Raw genomic sequence first — 13,685 nt, forward strand, 5'->3', positions numbered from 1 at the left:
CAGAAAATGGCAAAATAGATTGAACAAAGAAAAACAATTATCTTTTATTTTTTCTCTCCACGGTTTACTAAACTCACAACCCCACATAATAACTCTATTACTGCTTTATTCGTGCAGACAATTCCCACCTGTGCAAAAATAAGAAGTTATTAGAGCAAACAGCACTGTAAGTAAATCTCATCATGTCAAAACGTAGTGACCATGTGAAAAACTATAACCCCTGAAATTGTAAAACAATATTAAACTACTCCAAAATGTGAACAAGCCCCTTCTTCGCCCTCAACTTTAAGCTTTACTGATACTCATTTGTTTTGCTTCATATTTTGTTCATTCTTATTCAGCTATTTTCATTTAATTTTTCTGGTATGCATACAAGTTTTATACCCAATGCATCTCAGTTTGTTTACTGTTGGAGCAACATCCTGTTCCTGTCATGTGATGTTTGCAAATGATAACATGTTGAGTCTATTATGTGCTACAAACACAGGGAGAGCTGTACACACCTTATGTCCATTAGCCCATTTGTATTGATTAATGCTAGAATAGTCATGAGGATTTTTTGCTCACACTGAGCATACACACAGACTCATGCTGAGGCAGACAAGGCTTCCAGCAAAAATAGAAACACAATCTGGGATGAGATGTAAGTACAACCACTTTTATTGGTGTTATTCTAAGATTTTGGACTAGACTTCCAAGACTTTGGACGAGTTAGATGTGTTTTGGTGACAAGTTGCATTATTATACAAAAACATGGATGTCTGCAATTTTAGAATTATAAATGTCCCTTTTTTTTTTTTTTTACAGGTTGTGATTGTTTTTTGAAACCCTGAAAGTAAGAGAAAACTTATTTCATTTAGTTTGCACACAGAAAAACCCTTTCAAAACACTTTTCTAATAGATGATTTTGCCTGAAGAAATGATTATAGAAATTAACTAATTAAAATATCTATGTGTCTAGAGTTAGAACAAGCAGCAGTCTGCAGAACTAAAACACATCTAAGGAAATATATATTATTGTTTAATTAAAAAACTTTGTTAGCTCATAATCTTGGTGTTTGATGTCATACTGTGGCTATTTCAGGTATCATGTCTGCCATGGGGGACAAGAGCCTGAGGATGAGGGGAAGGTGGAGCAATGCTGGCTAGAAATGGTGGGGTTCACTTCCTCAAATAGCCTAGAACCCAGCTATCTGAGAAGCTGAACTCTCCTCTAACCGACAAAATGGTTGTGCATACACATATTGTAAATGTGCATACTGATTCAGAATATCTATATATTATTATATCTGTGCCAAGTTCACACAATAAACATTCTTAGAAGAAAGAACAACTTAACTTTTATCAGTTTGTTAAAAAATCTGCATTGAAGGACCACAGGATTAGAGATGCATGCCGCAGGTATAATGAAAGATCTGACCCACTGATTTGTCCATTCCTGATTCCTCTTTAGGCACTAACAATAATCTGTCGCAATTTAATAGAGAGAAAAGCTCTGATTAACTTTTAAAATAAACTTTACTCAACATAAACTCCTCACAGATTTTGTGTCTTCTGAATTTATTTTAAATCACCTTTAGTGTTGGTAAAAAAATTGCCTGATTTCATTAACAAGCCAATTTTTCATTGCATCTTTCAGCAAAAAAAAAAAAAAAAAAATTGATACCATAGGTACCCCATACATCCATCTTTGTTTATGCATTCATCCATCTTTGCCAGACTCTAATTTGAAAAACACAATGCAATACTGGATGTGGAGCTGTTACCTATCTGCAGTGTGATTGGACAAGAGGCAGAATACACTCTGGGATGGTCTTAATCTCAGAGCAACACAGGGACACACTGGACAAACCACCATGCATGAAAACATCCATACCAAGGAGGAGTTTTCAGTAGGGATGACATTTTATCTCACGTGATAAAGGTGCTTTGCAAGCCACCAGTAACAATTGCACCACCAAGCAGCTTGCATCTTAATAAATTTTCATTTAATCGCTATATCTGAAGCTTTACAATTTATCCTTCCTTTAAATTTGACAAGAGTTTCTAAAGAAAAACATGTCATCAATGACCCGTGATCTGCTGGTTTTCAGCGATAGAAATGTGAAGTATATCTTCTTATCAAACACAATGAGTAGGATGGTAAGGGAAGTACTGCATCTGGGTAATAGTTTGCTGTTGGACAATTGCAGCAAAGCAGTTCCCATAAAATTCATTAACTGTAAGGTTTTTGTACTCATATCTTCTTTTTAGGGTTGCCAATAACTGCAGAATGTGCAGTGAAAAACGCAAAATCCATCATGGTTGAGTGTTATTGTTCCATAACAACAAAACTCCTCAGTTGGAGCACATTTGACTTCAGCATTGATTTTCTCTTTACAAAGACAATGATGCTCAGCTTTCCTTTCTGTTTATTCTTTTAGCAGAAAAGTCTCTGCTAAAAGAACAAGCCCAATGCTGCTCATATGGTGTTGCTCTTATTTAGAGATCTTTCCTGCAGAGAAAGAATCCCATCCTAGCAGAGGTTTAGTATAGCTTTCCTACAGCTTACCCTACCCAGTTTTTTTTTTTTTTTCTGGCAGACACTGTCCTCTTAAGACAACTCCATAATAGTGCAAGTGGTTCTTTATTTGTCTCACCTGCTGTGTGTACTTACAGGAAGCTGTAGCAGTCTCTGCTTTTTCCTGTGTTTCAAGTTTGAATCCCAGCATTAGTGTTTGAAGTGTTCTAAAGCTTCTCTACAAAACTCTCGATATCATCCTTTGATGGATGACCTTGCTTAATGTATCCCAGACTTGGGTTGTCACTGACATGACATGGAAACCTTGTTAAGTCAGTGTGTGTTTGCACCTTGTTTTAGAGTGAAAGGTCGTTCTGCAGGGGAAACAGTTCTCCTCTTATTCAATTAAGTCTACAAACTGACTTGGAAGGAGCAACAGGAGGCTAGTAGAATTACTGCTGCTTCACTTAAACAGGCTTTTGCATTCTTATTTATATTTTAACCATCCCTGAATTCTCCTTGTTTTCCACCTCCTCTTCTGGAACTGAAATCTCTCTAAATATTCTGTGATCTTCAATGTTTCTCATCTGTGCCACATTAAATTTCCAGCAAATCGTCCTACAGTGATTTCTGTTCCTTTATGGCATTGTTGTTTATAAAATGCCCATGGTGAATGGTGAGAGAAAATGGGTGAATGTATTCAACTTCTCATCATATACATTGTGCTATGCAATTGTCATTCATAATTTAATTTTAATTAGACTAGTCAGTGAGGCTATTGCTTGATTAGATCCTACCTGATTAAATTAGGCCAGAAACCTTTAAGTGTTTCTCTATTTACACTTAAGATATCCTCTGAATATCAATTCACACACACACACACACACACACTAATAAAAGCTTTATGTACGGGCTACTCTCCTCACTCAACCTTATTATCTCTGATCTGACGTGCCGGCAAATTGTGATGTACAGGCGTAATGATATCTGAGTGCAGTTCCCTTGGTGTGAGTAATTGAAACGCCGGGAACCTTGACAATGCCCTCATCCCTCTGGTGCCAGCTGTGCCATTTATGCAAGAGTAGTTCTTTTCTCAAACATTTTTTTTCGAGGATGGTGGTACGCACTTAGTGCAAAAATCATGTCTTGGATTTCTGTCTGTAGTTTTCTAGTTCCCACCTGCACACCTTCAGGACCTCTGCAACCTTGCATTCTTTTTTCTATGACACAGCATTCAGACTTGCATTTTTTGTGGGATTCTATTTTCCTTTCACAATAATTTCTTTTACAGCTTTTTTTTCACCACCTCTTGTGGCATGAGGCTATAGCAGTGGTTTCTCCAGGTACACCTGGTGTTGTTTAACATCTGCAGGTTATTGGTAACGTTGAATAAGTGAGATTTATGTCTCAAGACCCCAAATCAAACCAAGGAGGGAATACTGAGAATAAAGCAAAATAGTAAAATGCAGGTTAAAATGGAATATAAGTAGTCTGTTTGGCATGATATCCACCCAGTGTAATGTGGAAGAAAAAAATGTGGGCCGCAGGGCACCTGACCTGAAATTCTCTTAATGAGGAAGAGCTTTTCCTTTGAGTCTAGGTCTGAAAACTCCAAAAAGTACCTGCTGTATAAAAATACTTTTTTTTTTAGGTACACTCCATAACGCCTTAAACTAAATGCTATTGCTGACATTTTGAGTTGTAAAAGCTTAGTGGATGGGAAGCAAAACGTCTACAAACTTGAAAACAAAGTCTAGTGGATTGTTTTTTTTTACTTTTTATGAATACTCCAAAAAATAGTCCTATTGTATTCACTGTTTTGCCTGATATGTTTAGCAAACTGATCGGCTTAGTCTTCAAATGGTTCATTATCTAATTATTGAAAGAAGTAGATTAAATATTTTCAAATGGAAACTCAACTAATTGGACCAATTTTGTTACTGCTGGTAAGAAGCAATACTATTTTACTGTAATTTACACTAAAAGTCTTGTCAAAATGATCATCTATTTTTGTATTCCTGTTAAACTGTTATTTTTCATTTTTCAGTGCTGTTTCTAAGAGGAAATTTGAATGCAAATATAAAAAAGAAGCAAAGCCCATCATAGGCAGATGCTGTAAATATGCTAAAAAATAATTTATCATTCACACTAAAAGGCTATTAAGCTTGTTCGGTTTACATCTATATTTACCATCTCTCAATGCTTCAGCAGATAAAGTGCTCCATCACAGACTCGTTACTATTATGGTGTCTGCACACAAAACAAATGAAACAGGTAAATGTCACTCTGTGTAACTGTCTCTCAATTAAATAATGTTCAGCTTGTAAAAAAATAATTCATTTAAAGGTTTTGCACCAAGAATGTTATTATTGGATTGGATTGCCTGTTGAAGTGCTTATAAGGATGGCTGTCATAATTTGATTACACAATAAAGAGTTTTCTTTGTTAAGGCATCTTTTTCAATTGGGATTTATTTGAATGATCTTAAAATCAAACTAAGGTATGTCAGATTTGACCAGCAAGCAGCTTAAATAAGTGGATGTTCTGATACTGAAAGTAGGGAGCAGAAACTAAGAACAAAAATCAGCTAAATTAATTTCCACCCTGCTAGCTGGTTTACATTTTTTAAATCCAGCGAATGTTTTAAATATAAATCTTTTTATTATTTTAATATCCTGCTATTATTAGTCAAGTGGTAGTTGTTTAAAGGCTATACATTATAAATGCTTGAGTGCAACGTTTAAGGACAGCATGTCTATTACAATTGTGTCTTTGTGTTGACTTTGCCATTCAGTCATAAGCAGTTTACAGCTCGTTACTCAGAGACAGTTTGTGTCACTGATAATTTTATTACACTTATCATCAACAGGACTATATATTTTGATTTAGTCGTTTTTATATTTGTCTTTATTTGTCATTGCAGCTTTTCAAGTTTGTTTGCTTCCATTTGGAAGTATTTGGCTGCCAATGGGCAGTGCCTAGTGGGGCTTTCTGGTTAGAGGCAAGTATATCTCCCTATCCCAGGATTCAAGAACTACAACACAGAACTGCTATGACTTCTAAAACTCAGACAATAAAAGTAATTCCTAAATACAATCTGAAATTTATTTGGCACAAAAAGTAAAACTTTTATAATTTAATAAAAAATGTTATTTCAACATTATTATTTTTTCCCAATGCCTCAGGGAAAAGTTTTATCAAATTAGAAAACCTGTTTATTTTCCATTAGATAGTGGCACATTTGCAAACACAACACATTTTGATTCTGAGCAGTTGAGTTAAGTATATGTGATCACCCATAGAGAACTTACCTAAACATAACTGCCAAAGCCAAACAGCTATTAGTAGAGGTAGCAGGACAGTTTGACAGCATTTCTCTCTTATCAAAGACAAAATTCATATTTTTTTTACTAATATTAAGATACATTTTTCTTACAAATGTGGACTTCAATCACTTCCTTTTTGAAGAGATCAACAATTTTCTTCCATGCATGGCAAAAATGGTTCAACTCACTAAAATTGCTTGATATGCTTGCATGGACCTACTGTAGTCTATAAGCAGGGTCTACAATAATCCAGTTACACTAAGTGTTTTAGGGAGACCCTTCCAGAAGTGTAATGGCCAACTCCTATTCCCTAAACCAATTTAAATGTGTGTTTGGGAACAATGTCAAGTTGTGATCCAATTGTGTTACAATTTTCAACCACTTTGGATAGAGGTCAGTTTTTTTTTATTTAGTGGAGGTCCTAGTGTCATTATTCAACCCACTATGTGCAATACAAAAGTAAAAAAGAATATCCCCACATGATGCTACTGTGATCACCCTGCTTTACAGATGCTGCAGCCCTCTCGGAATTAAAATACTCACCTGAATTATTTTCTTTGTATTTAAAAAGTCTATTTTTAATCTTTACTGTCCATGCACATTTTATGTGGATGCTGTTCACCTCACATTTTGAACAAAAAATAAGCTAAAGAAAAATAAATAACTGAAATGACTCCAAAGGATTTTCCAAACATGTGATTCTACATTTTCCCTTCTGCTGTAACACGACCTTAGAATGTTCCATTAATTAATTTTTTGGTTATGGATCTTTCCTTTTAATCCTGTCAAAGACAAGCTTTTTATGTTTGCAAAGAGCTGCACTCTGTGGTCATCACAAGATCCTTCACCTTTTCAGGTTAAGACATTAAAGACAGATATGAACAAATGTACCTGGTTTAATATATCTGGAATTGACATCCAGTTTTGTGTAACTATTTGTTGTTTTCCATAAAAGTAGTTTGTTGAGTAACAGTTAGTCTTTAAAATAAATATTTGAAAGCTCCAAATTAGCAGGATTAATGCCCTTAAATTAACAGTACATCTGATCAAAGCTGTAAACTCAGTCTCTTACTTTAAATTTCGAGAAGATAGTAGTTAAATAGTGCTGCTAGAAACTCTGTAAAACTAAGCTCACCTGTATTGTAAAATAAAAGATAATAGATATTAAAAAAACTAATAGAGTGAGCTTTATGTTTTCATTCTGGGTGGGAAGCAATGACTTCATGTCATCTTCTGGCTGGTTCTTTGGAAATTGTTTGCTAATCCATTCCCTATGTGTATGTATGTTGGCAGGGCCCGGCTCGAAGCTTTCTCTGACAACAGCGGGAAGCTGCAGCTCTCCCTGCAGGAGATCATAGAATGGCTGACAGCCAAGGATGAGGAGCTATCGGAGCAGCTGCCCATAGGAGGTGACGTGGGGGCCGTCCAGCACCAGAGAGAGTTCCATCAGGTAAGGTGTACAGCAGTACGTTTTTAATACATTCAGAAATAAATCACACTTGACTGTTTGTTACTTTGTAAAAAATGAGCATTAAACAGGTGACAAAAAGTCATCTTACTGACTGTTTTTAAATCCTGCATACATATTTTTGTAAAAAGAATGTGTAAAAGAGCTGAAGTTTGAAACAATTGTACTTTCTGTGGTCTAAGCAGTCAGTGTGAAAGTTAGACTACTGTTTACCAACTATTGTTAATGGAAACTTTTTGCTTCTTTGTGACAGCTAACCTACATCCACTTTAACATGTTTTTACTATCACTATCAAATCTCACATACAGCAAAACATATGAGCTTTAATTATTTTTGCAGAAGGTTTGTTATCTACAACCACAAAGAATGCTTTGAGTTAACAGATGGAGAGACTACTCCTACAGCTTGTGGGAGATAACCAAGAGTCACATTTAATGTCCAGTCCCAGTCAATATTAGATAGGTGCTGAATTTATACTTTTTTTCTGACCTTGATACCTTTGGTCACCTTAAGACTCAGTTAGAGGCTGAGATTGCCCGATGATAGGAAAACATTACAGTGTAATGCCTCTTTGTTCGGTTTAAAGATTAGCAAAACTCTTAAATACTAAAAATCCATAGCATTTTGCTTAGCATTTTCTTATAACTTGTAAGTAAATTCTCCCACATTCAAACTGTCTGCAATAATAATTCATGTTTTGATGTGAATTATGCTGTATTATTATGCTGTAATAACATAATTTCTCTATGTACTTCCCTTATTTTCCCTCTCATTATTGTTTTCATAGCCAATAAAACAAAAAAGAGCAATTTGGACTTCCACAATTCTGTTACCTCCAGCCACATTCATACAAGCAGGTCATTGAGTATTAATATCTGTTGGAAATTAATACAATTTTCATTAGTAAGGATTATCGAAACCACAGTAAGAGGCCCTTTGGACATATGTGAGTTTATTTTCAAGGTTTATTACAAATTTTTCCAAATATGATTATTATATGCTGGCCCATTGCTTATATAAAATTCTGTTTCCTGGGATAGATGATACTAATTCATACTTGAAAAAATAAAATTTAAAAAAATTAAAGGTAGTAATTTAAATGTAAAGTATGTTTACCACATAAATGGTTATATTGTAAAAAAGAAATAAAGCGAGTTTAATTTTTTTTTACAATTATTTTGTTGTTCTTACTTTTTCTTACTTACATATACATTTAACTACCTTTACATATTTATATAAAGCAATAAAATCAGGCAACTTCAAGGTCTACAACATTTTGAAGGAACTCATTTTTAAAGCTTCACCTCTACTGCATGACTCAATCCTTTTAGCTACTGTATCCTTTTTTATTTTCTACTAAACTTATTCATCACTGCTACTGTGACAACCATAACATGTCAACACCTGCACCTTTGTGTATACAATATTATTTTGATTCTGATATAAATGCCTACTTTTTAGGAAGATTCTAAAGTCATTATATAAAGAGGAGAAGCACAATGGAAACAGGATTGTTAAGGAGAAGATTCCCATTGAGATGAGCCATGTTCACTTAGCTCACATGATTGCAGATGCATATAGTGCAGTACACCAACTACCTATCTCATCTACAACATCCTTTGTAGACAAGGCCTCTCCTATGACTGGAGCTGGATGAAAATGGGGTTAAAATATATAACCAAACTGTACATGCATTAATCCACCCAACTTTACAGTGTTTACTCTCAGCTCCAGACATGATATATTTTAGGATGTTGTTGAGCTGCGTTAGGGTTTTTTACCTTTTTCCTCCTCAGCCCTGGTGAGCCTCCAGCTGGTTCCCATTGGATGCAATCAAGGAGCAGTATTTAGAGGTTGGGATTGAAAGCTAAAATGTATCAATGACTTAAATGAAAAGAGAAAGAGAAGTCAGAAGGCTTTTAGAAATCATAATTACTTAATTGTACCTTATAGTACTTTGAAAACATTTTTCATGCTGTTTAGGATTTTTTTATTCTAACAAACATTTAACAGCATAGATGTGTTTTAAGAATGTCAGATACTTACATTACAAAATACAGATTAATAGAAAATAATGAGCTTTTAATGCTGTCTGACTGTGGTGACAAAAACAAAATTATGACTGAAATTTTTGCATAATTTAGACTTACATGTAGACTTAGTCATTTTGTTTAATCAAGTGTAAAAGAAAAACAAATTTCGTTTGGAACAGCTCTCTGGGGGATCTTTTTTTTTTTTTTTTAAAGCAGCCTTGAAAAATAGAAAAAAAATATCTATATATCTATATATATATATAAAAAAACAGTAATATAAACATATGACTGTAAATTTACAGTCCTAACATTTTTTTTTTACAAAAATGATGTGTCTGATTTATGATAAGAATATAAAAGAATACAAAGTAGAAGGTTGTTTTAGTACAATGCTATACAGCCAATACATTGGGATATAGTGATATAACTAGCTTCTGGAATTTAACATACTTTTTTTTTTGTTGTATCCAACTTACCAAGAATTGGCTAATTTAACACAAAAATAAACAGCAAAGAAATAGCCAGTTAACGTCCTGTTCAGGGGTCAGTGATCCAGAAATGGAGATACTTCACTGTGAAATATGTAAGCCTTCAAAAAAAAAAAAGAAAAAAAGGCAGATCTCCCCAGCTGAGGTACAAATCATCTCCCCAAAATGCTCCCACTGTAGTTGATGCACTCATGTATTTATCTCTCATTTCCTTTTTTAACATCTTATATATCGTGTGTTGTTGATTTGAGTGTTTGAATCTATTTTAAATAATAATCTACAGATGGTTTGCTGAATCAAAGGCCAACCATATCTTCTAATGAGAATCTGTGTAACAAACCATCTGGCACTCCAGATTTATCAAAAACACCTGTAGGAAGTGTGCTAGCTATTCTCATTTAATTATATTCATACTGACCATATGTGAAGTCAGAACCTGGGCTCTTTTAAAAAGCAACCCACCATACTGTTAGAAATCTTCAATGAAATTTCAGTTATTCTTTCACACAAAAAGCTTTCACATATGGTGATGAGGCCTCTTCGTGGGACAGCTGCAGGAATCCCAAATGTCTTGAAAAAGATTTAATTGACAGTGTATATAGAGCTGTGTGCTCTGTGCAAAGGGGGAGTTATAAACCTGCTATAGAAACACAGAGCAGGCAGAGGGATACTTGCATTAGCATACCGCAAATGGAAAAATCTATACATGGATCAGAAAATAAGAAGCATTGATTATTTCAACTCATATTTAGGATTGCGTATTATAGAATTATTGGATCTATTATTTTTCCATGTTCAGGTTAATCATATCCGTGGTGAATGATACTTTTCATAAGACAAATGCTCCCCTTCAGGATAAAACTAATGCTAATTGACAAACTATTTGACTTTGCACTACCTTTCCCCTCCTCCTTTCCCCCTCCTCCCTCAGACGTTTCCAAGTTGTTTTTTTTGTAAAAAGCAGAAAGCTTATATGTACTGGCAAAAGATGTGTAACTCCTTTTTTTTTTTTTTTTAACAGTGTCCTGTCTGGCAATGTGGCAATAAGAACAATTGTCTTGATGCCAATAAGAGAGCCCAACAGATTTTACTTTCACAAGTAGAGCAGTACGGCTATAGCCATAGTGTTCCGCTTGATTTATGCATATAAATAGCATTATTATAATTATGCAGGGAGTTTTACAGATTTTATGGACACTGCAATGTAAGTAGAAGAGTAAAGGAAAAACTGAAAAAAAGGAGAAAAGACGAAAGAATGAAGAGATAAAAGGGAGATAACAACAAAACATCTTTTGTCTGCTTCATCCCCTGCAAAGAGATTTAAAAAGAACAGCACAACCAACGGATATATTATAAGAGATACAATAAAGTAACACCTTTATACTATCGCTGAAGTAACTGTTTTCTTACATCACTTACTGTAAACTGTGGGCTAAGCTTCTGCATTGTAAAATTAGCATATTGATTAGCAGGATTGTCTAAAAATCAGCACAACTTATTGAGGTTGTTGGGTCTTACAGCTGCTGCAGGAAGGATCTGTGATAATGCTCCCTGGTGTATTTAAGGTGCAGCAGTCTATTGCTGAGGGAGCTCTCCAGTTCAGCATTACATTCACGCATGGGGTGGTAGACATTATCCAACAGAGATGTACATTTAGTTAGGATGCTTTTGTTTCTCACCTCCTGCACTGAGTCTAGAGAGCATCCAATCACAGAGCTGGCCTTCCTGATAGCTTTTCCAGCCGCTTTCTCTCAGCTACAGATAAGCCACTGCTCCAACAGACACTCCATAGAAGATGGCTGATGCCACAACAGAGTCATAAAAGGTCTTTAGGATCTCCCCGTGTTCTCCAAAAGACCTGAGTCTCCTCAGCAGGAAGGATCTGATCTGACCTTTGTTATACAGAGCATTAGTGTTGTGAGTCCAGTCCAGTTTGTTATTCAGGTGAACACCTAGGTACTTATCCACTATCTTAATGTCTCTTCCCTGGATTTTAATTGGTGTCAGTGGGGTGGCTCTGCTTTTGCGAAAGTCCACCACTAGCTCCTTGATTTTTCTTGCATTAATAAGAAGGTGGTTCTGCTGGCACCAGACTACGAGGTTATGGGTCCAGTGTTGGTACTTTGAGTCTTCCCCACCTGTGATGAGGCCTACTATGGCAGAATCGTCAGAGAACCAAATGGTAAACCTCTGGGCTTACTTTTTTTTATCTGAATTCCTGTTCTCACCTATAGTTATTAAATTTTTAAAGTTATTAAAGTTTTTCACGACCGAATAAATGAGATTGAAGCAGGTGACTTGAGCCTGCTGTGAAGGGTGGCAGAACACCAACTTAGTCATTATATTTCAAGCTCAGCCTTTCAGAAGGGGCTCAAGGCTCTTCCTCTACATCAAGAGGGGTAAGCTAAGGGGGCATAGGCCTCTGGATGGCCACTGTACACCTTCACTCTGAGGTTTTTCCAGACACACCCCACCAGCAGAAGGCTTGATTAAATAAATGTTCCCCTTTTTAAAACCATTAATTATTTCAGAATTTAGGAATACTTTAAGTCAGCTGTAAAAAGTTTTTTGTAAATAACAGAAAAAGCTGTACCATGATGTTAAAAATGTAATATTTGACTATTGGCCTATAAAGAATAGAGCAGTAAATGGTAGTAATGTCTGCACAATGAGAAAAGTATCATTTGCTTTCTGAGCGGTGTGGTAAACTTGTCAGAAACATTTCTCGATTGGACAAAGAACAGAGTAAAGATGGTGATTTATAGATTCTTTTTGAAGTAGTTTCTGAGAAAGTATAACAACCGTCAGACTTTTCCATGATTATTGGGGCAGGTGTTTTTGTTACCTCTAAATAACAAACCTGAAAACTCTTGTCACCAACTCACTCTCTGTATGTCTTCTGCCTTGCCTAATCTGTGCATTTTCTCTTATATGGAGACTTGAGCTGTTTGCTGTTTAATGCCTGTTGGCCTCATCTCTGCTGAGTGTCACCCTCATCATGTCATAGTGACGACTGTCACAGGCATCCTGTTTGCCAGCTTGGCTGAAATTCGAGCAGTTTCCAAAAGTTTGTAGTTTTTCAGTCCTTTGATGCACTTGCCTTGAGTATGATTTTTTTTTAGTTTTTTTTAGTTGTTTTTTTTTTACTTATTGGCACCATCTTTGTCTTCTGTCACATTGTGTTTTCTATACTTTTTAATCATCTCATGGTTGTCCTGTTCTGCAATGCCTGAGAATATTTTTCAAAAGTGGATTGCATCTTGGCAGGGTTTTTCCTTCCATGATAACATGATGTGATCTTAAAAATATTGGTTCTTTTTTTAATCAGTCGATTTCCTGAAGTACATGTAAGCTAAATTAATTACAGCAAATCCATCAAAATAAAGATTGCATGAGTCATTTAGCAAAGTGTTTATGATCATAGGTACAAAACGAATAGTTGTGGTGCATAAAAAATAGCAAAGCAGAATATAATGATAGTGAAAACATGTTAAAGTGGATGTAGGTTAAGTTGTATGAGTTTTCTAATTTAAGTAAGAAACAGAAAATTTAGATGCTTAATATTCTACAAAAAAAACAGCTAAACATAAATAAATAAATAGATAGAACAACTGCTGCAAACCTGGACATAGACAACTGTTATTAGAGCTTATATATAAACCATTGTGAAAATAAATGAGCTGATAAAAAAACCCAAATTCTTCCACCTATCTTAAAACCCCAGATATTTATCTCTCTAGCAAAACCCTTCCAGGGAACATTGATAAATTGAGGATAAAGTTATTTTATTTTGAAAATTGATATGTTGAGTTCCTCTCCCAAGTCTTGCTTTTCTTCTTAAAAATACCTGAAGTCCAGATTTAAGTCCA

The 13,685-nt window shown here is 35.1% G+C and overlaps 1 protein-coding gene across 1 annotated transcript in view; it reads left to right on the plus strand.

Moving 5' to 3' along the window:
• The window catches only part of drp2 (dystrophin related protein 2), a 174,248-nt gene that overhangs the window by 86,809 nt on the left and 73,754 nt on the right, over positions 1-13,685 (plus strand). Inside the window, exon 3 of the mRNA XM_015381980.1 lies at positions 7,120-7,276. Within this exon, the coding sequence (XP_015237466.1) occupies positions 7,120-7,276 (157 nt within the window). The remainder of the gene's footprint in view (positions 1-7,119; positions 7,277-13,685) is intronic.

This window comes from Cyprinodon variegatus, unplaced genomic scaffold, assembly GCF_000732505.1.
Source record: "Cyprinodon variegatus isolate N-32 unplaced genomic scaffold, C_variegatus-1.0 Scaffold245, whole genome shotgun sequence".
NCBI classification, from domain to species: domain Eukaryota; kingdom Metazoa; phylum Chordata; class Actinopteri; order Cyprinodontiformes; family Cyprinodontidae; genus Cyprinodon; species Cyprinodon variegatus.